The sequence below is a fragment of the Phodopus roborovskii genome, unplaced genomic scaffold, assembly GCF_943737965.1.
Source record: "Phodopus roborovskii unplaced genomic scaffold, PHOROB, whole genome shotgun sequence".
Classification (NCBI taxonomy): Eukaryota; Metazoa; Chordata; class Mammalia; order Rodentia; family Cricetidae; genus Phodopus; species Phodopus roborovskii.
The window spans coordinates 38,441,761-38,456,198 of record NW_026126433.1 but is presented as its reverse complement, the minus strand read 5'-3'; the positions used below and the strand labels follow the sequence as shown (position 1 = coordinate 38,456,198).

The window sequence follows — 14,438 nt, the reverse complement described above, 5'->3', positions numbered from 1 at the left end:
GACTCAAAGTCCGTTGATCTCTAGAAGACATTACTGATTCACTAAGATAAAGAAGTTTTAGGGGTGATTTGACCAGAATCTTCTATCATACAGCACAGAATTCTGAAGCCTTGTGTCATTCAGGAGCTGCTCAAGGCGCTATAACGGGCTGCCCCATTACTCACAGAGGACCCTCCGCCCTTTCTTCTGGCCTCTGCCCTTCCCACCAGAACTCTGACCTTTGCCAGATGTTAGGTGTGCTATAAATGACTTCAGCTTGCCTGGAATTTCTGCATCTGGCTCCTCAGATATGGGAAGTGCTGGTCCTGGCACTTTTATATTTTCGTGGCTTTAGCTAAAATGGTATGGGGGCAAAAGAAAACCGGATGTCCCACTGGTGGTTGGAGAGCTGTGTATATTCAGAGCCTCTTTCCGCTGTGAGGAAGGACTCACTCTCTCCAACCTGCTCCTGTGTGCCCCCCTCCGTGGGCGTCTCCGTGCTCTCGCCTTGTCTGCTCTTTTGGGGCCCGTTTCTGCAGAGTCTGAAACAAATATTCCACTGAATGACCCAGGTTTCAGGAGCTGCTGGCCAGAGTTGGAGGCTCTCCCAGGCTCTGGAAGATGCTTTCCCAGACAAGGCGCGACTAATACCGTGAGCTAGCAGCAGAGGGAGCTCGTGCCTAGCTGTCTCCACGCCGCAGCATCCTGCTGGAGATGGGCGAAATCCGGGCTGCGTTGCAGCTGCACAACCCAAGAAGCTCCCCCTCCCCCGTCCCCCGTGGGGACTCTGGGCCCAGGGCCAGTTCCTCTGTGGTCTGTGGTCAGAGATGGCTGTGTGCTCCAAAACTGCCACGGAAGACATTTCCATGGAGTTTTCCAGGAGGGTGAAAGCAGCTCTCCTCTGCCTGGAAAAGTGTTCGGCGCCCCAGGTCTTTTCACAAACCGACAGAGGCTCTTTCCACTCATTGGCTTCCTTGGATGCTGTGGAGAAAAGGGAAGAATTTAAGCCTCCCTTCCTCTCCCCATTTAGCTCCATCCTAGTGACGCCCTAAATCCTATAACAGGCCTGACTCTTTGTCTAAGTGGAACGACATAGCCCAAAACTTTAGGTCAGTTTGAGAGTGGACCCTCAGTGGTGGGTGCAAGAGCACGAAAAAAAAAAAAAAAAAGATTTGATGCTTGGAAACTGTCAAGTCCCACTCAACCCCAAATATATTAAATATTAAGCTAGGAATATGAAAGAGCATGGTGCTAGTAGAAGCTAAGTAGATGGGGAATCTGGGTTACATGGGGACTATTGTGGTTATACGATGAGTTTACAGTATAGAATCATGCAATCACTTGTCTTAGGTGTTAGGTGGCCTCTAAACTGGTTTTAAAGACATAAGGTATTTTGTTGTTGTTGTTGTTGTTGTTTGTTTTGTTTTTCAAGACAGAGTTTCTCTGTATTGCGTTGGAGCCTGTCCTGGAACTCACTCTGTAGACAAGGCTGGCCTCGAACTCTTAGAGATCCACCTGCCTTTGCCTCCCAAGTGCTGGGATTAAAGGCGTGCACCACCAAGGCCCAGTCTTTTTTTTTTTTTTTTAAATGTGCATTGGTGTTTTGCCATGGATGTTAGGTCCCCTGAGTTCTCTGGAAGAGCAGTCAGTGCTCTTAACCACTGAGCCATCTCTCCAGCTCCAAAACATAAGTATAAAAGAGAACTAACCAAAGAAAATGCCCCTGAGCTGAAGTTCTGAATATGTTGGCTAATTGTTGGTTTATCCAAGCTCCACATTTATTTTTCGTGTTGTATGTTCCTTGCATCTACTAGTACCTCAGTCTGCAGATCCTTCTCAGTCACAGAATAGAGGTCTTGAAGAGCAGCATCTGCAATGGGGGTAGCCACACCCTGACCCTCTCCCCAGGTCCACATTTGCCCTGGGGCCAACAGTAACCGCAGGAATCTTTGTTTCTTCATATTTAAAATAAATAGTTGTCTCATAAGTACATATGTATTTTTAAACATTTAAAATTTTTTATTTTAAATTTTCAAACAAAAATTATTTTAAAACCTATATAATCATGGTTCCCTGCCTTCATCTCCAAGGCCAGATTATAATCCCAGGTTTTTATGTGACCTTAAGTGTTATAGACAAATCATTCTTTCTTTTGGGGGTTGGGGATGGTGTGTGTGTGTGTGTGTGTGTGTGTGTGTGTGTGTGTGTGAGAGAGAGAGAGAGAGAGAGAGATGCTCTCTTTACCTTTTTCTATTCTCTCTCTCCCCCACTCACACAAACACACTCTCTCTGTGTCTCTTTGTATGTCTCTCTCTGTCTTTATCTCTCTCTCTGATTCTCTCTGTGTGTCTCTCTCTGTTTCTCTCATTGTCTCTGCCTCCATAAGAAAGTGTCTCTTACTTAACCTCTCTATTCTGGCTGGCCTGTGGGCACCTGGGATACGCTGTCACATTCTGCCCTATTTCAGGGTTTATTAACTAGGGCTGTGAGAGGATGAAGAATGGACAGACACACAGGCTCACATATAGAAAAAGCTGGGCTCTGGTGGGCTGTGCTTGCTCTGAGAGGAAAATAGCAACAGCAGTATCCCAGAAACTCAACATGTTTATTTTATACATCTGAATCAAGAAGCTACTTTGTTCACAGCTGATTAAAAAGGTGGGTGCATGGTATCCAGCTGAACAAGGAGGCAGATTTAGCTAATCTTAGTAGGAAGTCACCATGGGGGAAAAGTCTCAGGCTGCATTAATCCTGGAGAGGAAGCTGTGTTGACCATTTCCACACACACACTGTCAACATTTACATTGGGACCAGAGGAGACTCGACCAGCAGCCCCCCCCCCAGCCTGACCTGTGGAGGGCTTCCCCAGTTCCCACAGGTCTGCAATATTGGGGTCCTTGACAGGACTAAGCTCATGACAACAATACACACCCAGTCAGGACTTCATCTGCTCCTCACGGTCACCTGTATACCCCTCACTGGGGTCCAGACGCACCCTGCAGAGCCAGGCTTCTGTGTGGGCGCCAGATAACTAAAATCAGGAGCTAACAGCACTTTACCCACCATGCTACCAGCACTTTACCCACCATGCTATCGCCTACCAGTTCAGCCCTACATATGTAATTTTTTATTTGCTTTGATCTTAATGTTTTCTGCCTGAAGTTATTTGGTCACTGCCTACCATGCCTCTGAAAAGTTTCCCAGTGTTCTAGTTCTCTACCTCCTGACTTGGCAATGGGACTGCTCCATTTGCAATAGGATGACTTCTGTTAAGAATGAAGCCAGAGGTACCAACTGTGGAGGGAAATTATCAAATGCTAACTTTTAACTGGGTGCTTGGCTGTTGTGGAAACAGTTCAGTCAGGCGTGATCTCTGATCGAGGCATTTACAAGTAAAATTAACAGGATATATAAGTACTTAATACACAAACGGAGACACAAAAGAGTGTGTAAAACAGCAGAGGTAGAGAGACCAGGAATGTTTGTACAGAGATATAGTGACAGCTGGCCTCAAAGGACAAGTAGGCCTGGAACAGGAGCCACTGGAGAAGGAATCATGGCAGACAGAGAAGAAAGGCAAACGCATAGGCAGCAGCTGGTGGAAGAGCTTGCCTGGTAGAATAAGTGTTCTGTGGCTGTGTAAAGGAGAAAACTAGCCAGGTGGTGGTGGCACACACCTTTAATTCCAGCACTCAGGAGGCAGAGGCAGGTGGATCTCTGAGTTCAAGGCCAGCCTGGTCTACAGAATAAGTTCCAGGACAGCCAGGTCTACACAGAGAAACCCTGCATTGAGAAACAAAGAAAGAGGAGGAGGAGAGAGGTCCATGAGCATTTTGATTGTCTTTGGCCTTTTCTCAGAAGCAAGCTAAGTCACTGAGCTGGTGTTTTGGACAGGAGACCTCAGACTGGCCATCTGGGCTCGCCCAAGTATGGAGTGGGGATGGTTACTGAGGTTAAAGGTGTGAATACCCTAAGAAGGCCAAGCCAAGGTGGCTGCTGCCTGTTGAGTTCTGCAAATATCTTCTAAGGCGAAGAATGAAACTGGGGTCAGTGCCAATTTGGCAAGTGCTGGGCCAAAAACGTCCAGAATCTGATCAAGCTGTTAATTTTCCTTGCATATTTAAACACAGAAAAACTTTGGGGAAAGGTTTCCACATGACAACTATCACAACAATGGCTACATAGAAACTCTCTTGCAAAGCACATCTCTTTAGCAGAGCACCTGTGACCTTTCCCATAAGAATGGACTTTTATTGGCAGAGACACAATGCTCAGGGTAAAGACCTGTGGAGCAAGGATTTGTAATAAGCATAAAGATGGGTTCCATTAATTGAGAATGCAAAGTACATGGGACCCTTCACAAGGATAGGTTCTATTCACTAAGAGGCAGAGCTCAGGATTAGCACCTAAACAATGCTCAGGATTTGGAAGGATGCTGACTCCATGAAATAGCAAAGAATCACAGGGTTGTTAGACAATATCCACTCTAGCCTTCAGGATAAAAGGGCATTAGCCATTTTCTTCCCTTGGAGGAAAAAGCCTGCATGTTTCACAATTCTGGTTTTTCTAGTTCTTTCTGTAAATTGTGCCTCCTACACATAGACTGAATTGAAAAAGATGTTGTTGTTTTTCTTCTACTTCATACTTCGGACAAGCTCTATTATGTTCCTTCTCCTTGCCTGCTGAAGGTACCTAGGGTGATGCTCAGAATGGTTCATATCACTCACTGAAGTGCCCAGTCTCATCCAAAGTTAGTGGTCCATTCTACTGATCTTTCCCCCACTCTCATTACCATCGTTTCTCTTCTGGGTCTTCCTTCCCCTGTCCACTGGAGAATTGATTGAGAAAGTAACCTACATTCATGTCACGCTCAGTAGGTGAAATGCTCTGAGAGGAGCAACTTTAAGGAGAAAGGTTTACTTGGCTACAGTTTAGGTTGCAGTCCTTCATTGTGGGGAAGTCATGACAGGAACTGGAAGCAGCCGGTTATGTGGGAGTCAAGAGCAGAGAGGATGAGTGCTTGCATGTCTGCTCCTCAGCTCACCTTCTCTATTCTTACACATCAGGACCCAACCCCATGGAATGGTACTGCCCACAGAAGGCTGGGTCTTCCTACATCAATTAACATAATCAGGACAATCTCCCCCACAGACTTGCTCACTGGCTACCCTGATCCAGACAAGCCCTACTGAGACTCTTCCCAGGGGATTCTAGATGTGTCAAGTTGGCAGTTCACACCGACCATCACAAAAGGGATGACAAGAAATAGGTTTAAGCATGGGCAGGTGATAATTTGTTCAGGCATCCCCCAAAGACCTGTGTATCACACAGAGGTTAGACAAAAGTTGCTCAATATAGACAGGTGACATGTAAAATGCTTCCTTCTTCCCTAACCCCAAGGGCAAATTCAAGATGAAGCCCTGTCTTTAGAGGCTTCAAAAAAGGCATCAGTCTCTATGCTTACAATAGTCCAACCCCTCTTAAGTATTTCTTGCTACCTGCTGTGTTCATGGGTCTGTATTCCTGCTGCTTAGTGGGTAGCTAGCCAGGAAGCTCAGGCCCCAGCTTCCTCTTACATAGGTAGGCACTGACTGAGCCAGTCTTTCTGTCCTCTCATTCGGCTTGGGGATAGACCTCTTTGTTTGTGCCCCCCAATAGGGGCAGGAGTAAAACCCTAGCACTCCTCCCCAGGTAGTCCCCATTTCCTTTTCCATATCTGTGAATACAGGCTTGAGAAGGGTTACACGAGGAGGAGGAAGAAGAGGGTGAAGAGGAGAGTCAAGCTGTCTCTAAAGGATACCTTCTCCTTCTTTCCAGCAGCAACTCCAGCTGTATCTGTAGCCCAACTCAGCTCCTAACCCCCAGCCCTGAACCACAGAGTCAGTGCTAACCTACATCCTGGCCCCCATCCTCCACATCCCAGAGAACTTCCCAGCTGCACAGTAACACACCACATACTACAAGCAGTGCCAATATCATGTTTATTAGTTTCTGTTCCATTTGTTTGCTTTCCATGGCAAGTGAAAAAATAATTTAAACCAATTATATGTACAGAGGCTTGGTTACTCTTCTCAAGAACTTCCAGAAAGACTTCAGCCCCTTAGATAGCAAAGAAGGGTCACCTTTAACATCCATACAAAACTCCACCTAGAAAAGTCGCGTGTGTAGAAAGGTTGTTTTTATTACAAGCATCACATTTTGGGGACCGGAAGGAAGTCAGAGTGGGAGGCAGGGGACAGTGTGCAGGGTAGGGCTGCACACACATCAGCCCAGGGATCGGTCACCCTGGTGGGGAAGCTGCAACTGAGGATGTTCAGGTGATCTGCAGAGGGGTCTCCAACATCTCCATTAGGAAGGTGTCAATGGGGGTGTCCCCAATGAGCTTGAAGAAAAAGAGGTGCTCCAAACACTTCAGGCCAATGGAGCGCAGAGCTGGGAGGCGAAGCAGCAGCTTGGCAAACCTGCAGGGAAGCCAAGGGACAGTGTGACTAGGGAATGGCCAGAGGAGGCACCTGGCTGTGGTGGTAGAGGCCATCTGTTGGGTCTCCACCAAGCTGCCACAGAAAAGCCTAGAAGCAGATATGAAGGAGTTGGAGGATTGCAACCTGGGCAGCTTCTGAGAACTTCAGAAACCAGCTAGAGGGCTGGTTCATGTGAACAGAGGAACCAGGATCCCATGGCATGTGGGCAGTCTTGAGTTCTATGGCATGTCCCAGAATAGCCCTCAGCCCCACATCAATCATGGAACTGTATGGCTGACGTGGCATGCCTTGGCAGTCATTTCCCAGCATTCCTCAGGGTCCGCCAAGATTAGTGTGAGCCCTTGCAGCAGGGCATGACACAAGAGGTGTGCTGTTCCTGGGACAGCTATCACCACTAGATGAACACGTGTGAGGACCTGCCATGTACCAGGCATGGTCACAGACCCTGCCCTGCTCTGAGGAGACCCTGCTTTTCATCACAGTCTAGCGGATCACTTTAGGCTGTGTGATCTGAGTCTGTTTCCAAAACCAAGTTTTCACTTTCAGTTAACCAGTGTCTACTAATTTATATGGCCAGCTTCCTCCTCTGGGCTTCTGGCTAGATTGGGAGAAGGGAGGAAGAGGGACTGCCTCTGAGGAGCCAGTCTGTTTGGGGAGAAAATGCGCATACACTCACACACTGACCTCACATCCTCACACGCCCGAGACTCACGAGAGACCCATGTATGTACTAGTCCCACTACTCTCAGACATGCACTCACCTCCTCCTGCTGTGGTTTGAGTATGGCCTGTCTCCCACGGGGAGGGTGGGTGATTCATGTATAGCCCAGCCCCATTTCCTGTTTGCTCTGCTTCCTGAGTATGCTACAATGTGTCCAGCTGGCCGCTGCTCCTGACACATCTTCTCCACCATGATAGACAGTATTGCTCAGGAACAGTAAGCCAAGGTAAGCCCTTTTCCCCTATGTTGTTTTTGCCAGAGCATTTTATCACAGCAATAAGAAAGACACCCCAACATGGGCTTGTGCATACCCTCACTTACACATACATACATACATGCATGCATGCATGCATACATATATGTGCATACACAGAATATTGCATATGTACACCCAGGCTGCCATACATGCACAGTTTCACATGCATGTGTGCACAAACATCCTTACTCACTTGCTCATGCACACACACTTTAACATTTGCCCATGCTTCCTATACTGAGGATAGTTACTGTGAGACCAGGGAAGTGACATGGGAAGCTGGCCCCTTGATTTGAAACGGTCTTTGATTTGCTTACATGGCTTGAAATTTTCATTTCAAGGAAAGGTTTTGAATCAAAATTTCATTGTTCCTCGGAAATGTGCATACTTGTATGTTTGTGTCACGTGATATTTAAAAAATACAGCAGCAAGGCTGAGGAAATAGTTCCGTCGGAAAACCACTCGCCATATAGATTTGAAGACCTGAGTTCGATACCCAGTACTCACAGAAAAAAAGCCAAACATTTTGGTGTGAGTTTGTAATCACAGCTCTGAGGAGGAGGAGACCCAGGTGTCCCTGGGGCTCACTGGGCAGCTGGCCCTGCACAATCAGTAAGTTCCAGACCAGTGAAGGACCCTGTCTCAAAAGAAAAAAAAAAAAAAAAAAAAAAAAAAAAAAAGGCTGCCAACACTTATGGATTGACAACTGGCCTCTAAATGTATGCACATCTGGATACACGAACACAACAACACACACCCAAATAAGACAAAAATAATCAATATAAGAAAACCAAATTGTCAACAGATAAAAATATCAGGGAGGGACCACTCTTTTCTATATGAAAAGAATAAAGCTCTATGCTACTGTCAGCACAAACTTCAGAGCTCTTGATGCAAAGAGACAGTGCATCAAGGAAGAGGCTGCCCTTCCACCCAGGTCCTTTATTTAACATGCAGGGCTAGACCATGATTGATCCTGGCAACCGGTACAAGCTGTCAGTGTTCCCCAGTCCTAGCTATGCCGTTGGTGCTGGGCCTGGGAACTAAGGCCAGGCCTAATGGAAGGCACCTGTGCATCGATATGTACTGTCACTACATTTTTGGCTGGTGTGTTGGTGGCAAGGCAGCCTTGGAAGGCACTTGTGTGTGAGTAATTTCTGCTTCCGAGTTTCTCAAAGACCTTGGACCCCATGCACTACTTAATCCTATCCACAAAGTGGCAGCATTCCACCACCATGACAAGTGCCTTGACTGGGAAGTGCAGGCATGCGAGTCAGAGGTGACCAGCCTATGGAAGGTTAGTTGCCTGCCTAATAAGCCATGTGACTCCCCTCATGAACCTTCTGAACCTCCTGTGAGCTCAGACAGATGTCACCCCTTGTTCAGGGTATGCTGGAAAAGCCCAGGACACACGGGGGACACAGCCTCTATCCCCTTCCTGAACTCCCAATTGAGAACTGGCTTCCCTCTCCAGCATCTAGAACAATGGTTCTCAACCTGTGGGTCGTGACCCCTGCATATCTTATCTGATATTTGCATTATGATTTATAACAGTGGTGAAATTACAGTTATGACATAGCAAGGAAATAATTTCATGGTTGGGGATTACCACAACATGAAGAACTGTATTAAAGGGTCACAGCATTAGGAAGGTTGAGAACCAATGGCCTAGAGGTAGCTAGGCCCTTGGTATTCTCTTCCAGGAAAAACATCAGTTGTAAAACTTTTAAACTGATATTTAGAAACAACTTAGATGCTAGCTACAGGGCAATGACTTAAGCACCTGAAAATAGAAGCACATTGCAAAATTATGACAAAACTATGGGACATTATTATTATTATTATTGCTTTCAACATTTGATTTTTAAAAAACAAGAAAATAAACAAACACAGAAAACCAAGGATGGCCAAGGGAGGAAAACATTGCAACGAAAGACACAATCTCACATCTGTAGCTACAATCTCTATGTATGTACACAGGGAACCACATGGACACTAGAACAAAGTGTATCCAAAATATTTACAATAAAATTTTGTTACCTGATTCTAACAACTATTTATTCTAATAAAGCAGACATTGCTGCTGGAATTGGGAGGAAAGAGAGTCAGGTTATTCTGGGATGTGCTTTTGTTCTTAATGGTTACTAGCAGGACCCAGAGTTAGTTCTGCAAGAGGACAGCATGGAGGACAGCAGGTCTAATAGGATCTGGGGGCTGGAGGCTTTGGAGGAGAACACCCACTCAGAGCATCCTGTTTAATGTGGCTTGCTCAGGGCTTGTAACTGCCAGAGGCAGGCCAGGATGCTTTCAACCTCTCAGGACAGGGCCCTTTGATTTCTCCAATGGCAGGTGAAGGACAGGATACCAAGTGGCCACTGAGTTCTCCTGACTCTTTCTTCCTTAACGTTCCATAGCTGGCTAGATCACAGGACTGTTTCAGTCACTAGAAGAGGGCAGAGGGCCTCTCAGGGTCCACAGAGCTCCTCTCCTCCATATTCCTCTGCCTTCCCTGCCCCCCATCACTTAGAGGGCTCTGAGGCATACTGGAGCCACAAGTGGAATGAGCCCAGACCTTTGAGTGCTGGCAGTGGTGCACTGAGGGCCCACCACAATTGAGGGATGAGAAAGAACTCCCACTGGGCTGAGTTACCGGCTTTGATGAGTCTGTTATCACTGCTTAACATCTAATACTACAGCAGCCTGATTATTAACTGACTGAGGGCTGAAACCCACTCACTTGATTTCTTCACAACCTCCCATGAAACAGTTTTGCCTCTGCTGAACATTTGGTAGATGTTTGTGTGTGATCCGGGATAAATGGAAATTTGGCTTCACAGAGGAATAAAGTCACCAGTGTGTGTTGAGGGGCACAATTAGTCCTAAAGACAAAACTAATGTGTCTTAGGCAGCCTTCTGTTTCACTTGTTTTCTATGAGATGTGAAGATCACAGGTTCTCATTGTAGTTGCAGTCAGGGAAAACTCTTTGCCATACTTTGTAGGAAACTTTTTAAGAGGTTTGCTTAGACCAAATAATAAAGCTATAGAAGGTGAAACAAGGCCACGGGGTGGATGCCTAGGACCAGCAGCTCTTGGAGCCTGTCCTTTGTACTGCATCAGAGTCACCATGGGGTAAAGGCTGTGAGCTGTCGCTTCACAGAGACTTGGGTTCATATCTCACCTCTCCCAGTGACCAGCTTTGCGATCTCGATTAACTGACTCCCTTCTGAATCTATCACTTGGTAGAATGGAGACCACGCTCCCATATCAATCCATTCATTTCCTTGTTCATCCAACATTTAAAAATACATGTGCTAGTCCCCCTCCTCATCTGAGGGAAGATCTGTCCCAATGCCCTATGTGCATTCCAGAAACTGAGAACACCACCAAACCTATACATAGATACGGAAAAATGTATGCATGTGTACATATATACATATGTACCAATGAAAATTAAATTTATAAATTAGACACAGTAAGAGATAAACAACAGTAACAAATCACCGCCACAATAATGATACATTGTAATAAAAACTACTTTCCATGTAATGTTTTCATACTTAGTTTAACTGCTGGTAATGAAATAACACAAAACAAACCCACAAGCTGTTGGGGCACGATGCTGTTCTATCTACAGCCATTGCCTTATGCACTAATGTTAGTAGGTGAATGGTGAGGTGATCTAGACAGATAAGACCTTAACCTCACCTGAGCCTTTATCTTGTGCTGATGTAAGCACAGTAGGTCTACAGAACCCCTGCAGCATGGGAGGGGCTCAGTCCATGGGGATGAGGAGGAGCTGCACTGCTCTTGACATTGCCATTCTCTCATCACCCTCTCACCTGCCTGGTTGTTCTGGATACTTCTGCTTGGTGTAGGCCTCGAGCGTGGCATAAACCTTCTCTCGAAGTGTCTCCACCTCAGAGGGGTTGGACAAACCCTTGGCATCTACAGAGAGCAATGGATTTGATTTCTAGTTAATGCCTCAGCAGGACAACTCCTCCAGACAGGGTCCCTATCATACTGACACCCCCCACCCCACGGAACCCAAGCATGGGGACAACTGTGAAGTTGTCAGATGGCTGGCCTTTCTGTGTATAAACTCCCTAAAAAATGATCCGTTTTAAGGATTGTCAACTGTTAGTAGTGAATGAATCCTCTTCTGACTTAATGAGGGTTTAATTCTATCCAGGCCTGTCTGGAAAAATGATGTCCACACACTTAGCAGATGCTTTCTATATGCTGAGTGCGGCTGCATGGTGAGATAGGGTATGAAAACTAAACCTACACATGGCTTGCGTCAGAGATACCCTGATTCTGGAGATAAAGGGTGCCCATATGTCACATCACACTTCAGAAGGCTGAACACACACAGCAGCATTTGATGAAGTCGGTCACTTCCTTCTCTTAAGGTGCTTTGTAGCTGAATCTCCAAGATGCCACGCCCTTCCCAATGACCTCACGCCAAGCTCCCTTGACCTTTCTTTCTCCTACCAGCTTGTGAAGTTCTCAGTCCCCAGCCCTCTTCTCCGCAGTCTTTACTCATAACTAATCTCTCATCAGGTTTGTGGCAGCCCTCCCAACTCAGTCAGAGGTAGGCAGCCCTTGCCTATATATCTTTATGTATCCTTGGTCCTGGCTTCTCCTGTGAAGTCCATTCTCTTGGATGTCCAAAGACAAAATCCTGGTCCCAACCCACTCACCCTTAGAAATTGCTTCCCCTGGGGTTTTACCCGTGTCAAATGAATGGGAATTCTATGCCTATCATTGTTCTGGGAAATGAAATACCCCTGAGACATAACTGACTTCTGTCTTTCTTCCACACCCTACATTGAATTCACCAGAGGATCCCAGTGACTTAGAGATATACTCAAAATCTGACCACGTTTTACCTCCCGCTTCTCTTTCACGGTGAGTCACTGTCATTTCTCATCTTTTCCAGCTGTACCGTCCCCCAGCACCCCCCTGCCCCTCCACACACACACCTAAAGAAACTCCATACCCAGTTAAAATACTTTCAGGATGGCTCTGGAGAGGACAGGGCTCTACAGGCGGATGGGTTCTGGGCTCAAGCTGCCCTGTTTGGGCTGAGCTTGGTGGTACGGGGGAGGGGCTATGCAGCAATAGCAGAGCCCTGGAGGTAACCTTGAGAGAGGGAGTCAAGCGGAAATCACCTGGGTTGAAGAGAACAATGGCTCGAAGGCACCCAAGCTCTGACTTGTCCATCTGCATGTCTTTCATCTTGGAAACCAGCTCCGTGAGGACTCTGTTCACAGGAGGCAGGGGCAGGGAAGAACAGAAGCATGAGTTCCAGGCCAAGGACCAGCAAGGAATCCCACCACCTGTGATGGGCCTACTCGGTTTCTGGACATTACTGAAGACGTCAGGGTACAGGGATAGAAATGGCAAAGCCCTGTGTCCTAAGGAGTTCGGTGTGGATGAAGAAATGGGTGTGGAAACTACTCTAGAGGGAAAGGTCCAGTGAATTACTGCCTCAGAGTTCAAGAGCTCCCCAGGGAGGAGCGATGGCCTCCCAGCAGGGAACAGAAAGGCATGAGAAGCCAGCCCAGAGCACTGAACATGCAGAAGGACCAGAGGAAGGCAGCACAGATCAAAGGACAAGTATCTCTAGGAGCCATGAACGTGCTTGAGCACATCATGGGAAAGGACTGGGAAGACGTACAGTACATGCATCTAAAGTGAGCATGTATGTCTCCCAAAGAGACCACTTATGGGGGTGGCGGGGGAGTGGAGAGAGGGGGGCTGGGTCCTGGAACTCAATAGACTTCAGATTTCTCTTTCTTTTTACCAGAAGCCCATTCTTTTAGCTCCAAGTCACCAATCTACTTACTACTTTATTTATTATTTACTTTATATTATACTTTATATAGTATTTATATTACTTTTTATTTATTCTTTTAAATGCACTTCAGTACATTTAAGGGAGAGAGTTGCTGTCAAGGTGTCACTTTCTGACTGAGATTGCTTCTGCTGTATCCTAAAGATCTGGTGTCCAGAGAGAAGGAGGACAGAAAAAAAATGTTAGCCCAACATACCAGGCCTCTTCAAAAGGCATCCTAGACCCTGTCTCCATCTCTGGCCCCTATGATATGCTGTTCTTTCCCACCTGCAGCTGACCAGCTGATGTCAGTGTTCCATCCAACTCAAAAGCATGAGGGTAGCAGGCCCCTCCATCTACTAGGCAATGATGCTGGCCTCTGACTAGCTCTGTTTTATTGTAGTCACCTTTGCCAAAATCCCTCTCTCAATCCCCATATTTATGCTTTCATGTGCTTAATAGTGCCTGGAAACTGGGCTCACACCTATAATCCCAGCATCTAGGAGGCTGAGGCAGGAGGATTATCATAAGCTTGAGCCCAGCCCAAGTTATAGAATGAGATCCTGTCTCCGTATAAAAAGGAAATGGTTTTGATATAGTCGCATGGAACTGTTTGGACTGCCATTATATCAGCATCACATAGAGGGAGAGGAGAGAAGGGGACGAGAGAGAGAGTTGTGTGTATACACAATGTGTATACATGCACCATGTGCAGATCCTGGAAACAGAAGGGAATCACAACCTGTCAAAGATGGAGCCAACACCCGCACTGTGAGCGCTGCTCCTGTGGACATGGAGGCCTGTGGCCAGCAGGATGCCATCTTGGACAGATACGGAGCGGTGGGAGAAGGAGGCAATCAGCAATTCATTCCACCCTGCAAGCGTAGAGAGGAGACCTTGTGGGAAAAGCCATCACATTCCTACTTCCTTGATAGTCAGCAATGCATGGATTATTATCCCATGTAATGAAAGCAGAACGGAAAATCCTGGGAGGTTAAGATGCAGCTCAAGGTGACACATGTAATTAGTGACAAAAGGAGGGACAAGCGCTAGAGTTTCCTGAATTCATGGCTCTGCACAAACCCCTGCCGTTTCTCAGATGCAGACTAGAATGACAGTTTGAGAGCAGGGGCTCTTTTTGTCATCGCTGACAACAACTATGA

At 46.6% G+C, this 14,438-nt stretch overlaps 1 protein-coding gene across 1 annotated transcript in view; it reads right to left on the bottom strand.

The window, feature by feature from the left end:
- Window positions 1-5,941: 5,941 nt before the first annotated feature.
- The window catches only part of Rxrg (retinoid X receptor gamma), a 42,655-nt gene continuing 34,158 nt past the window's right edge, over window positions 5,942-14,438 (bottom strand). The window contains exons 7-10 of the mRNA XM_051186198.1: window positions 14,018-14,150; window positions 12,611-12,702; window positions 11,279-11,384; window positions 5,942-6,440 (exon numbers count right to left, since the gene is read on the bottom strand). Of these exons, the coding sequence (XP_051042155.1) occupies window positions 6,293-6,440; window positions 11,279-11,384; window positions 12,611-12,702; window positions 14,018-14,150 (479 nt within the window). The 3' untranslated portion in view covers window positions 5,942-6,292. The remainder of the gene's footprint in view (window positions 6,441-11,278; window positions 11,385-12,610; window positions 12,703-14,017; window positions 14,151-14,438) is intronic.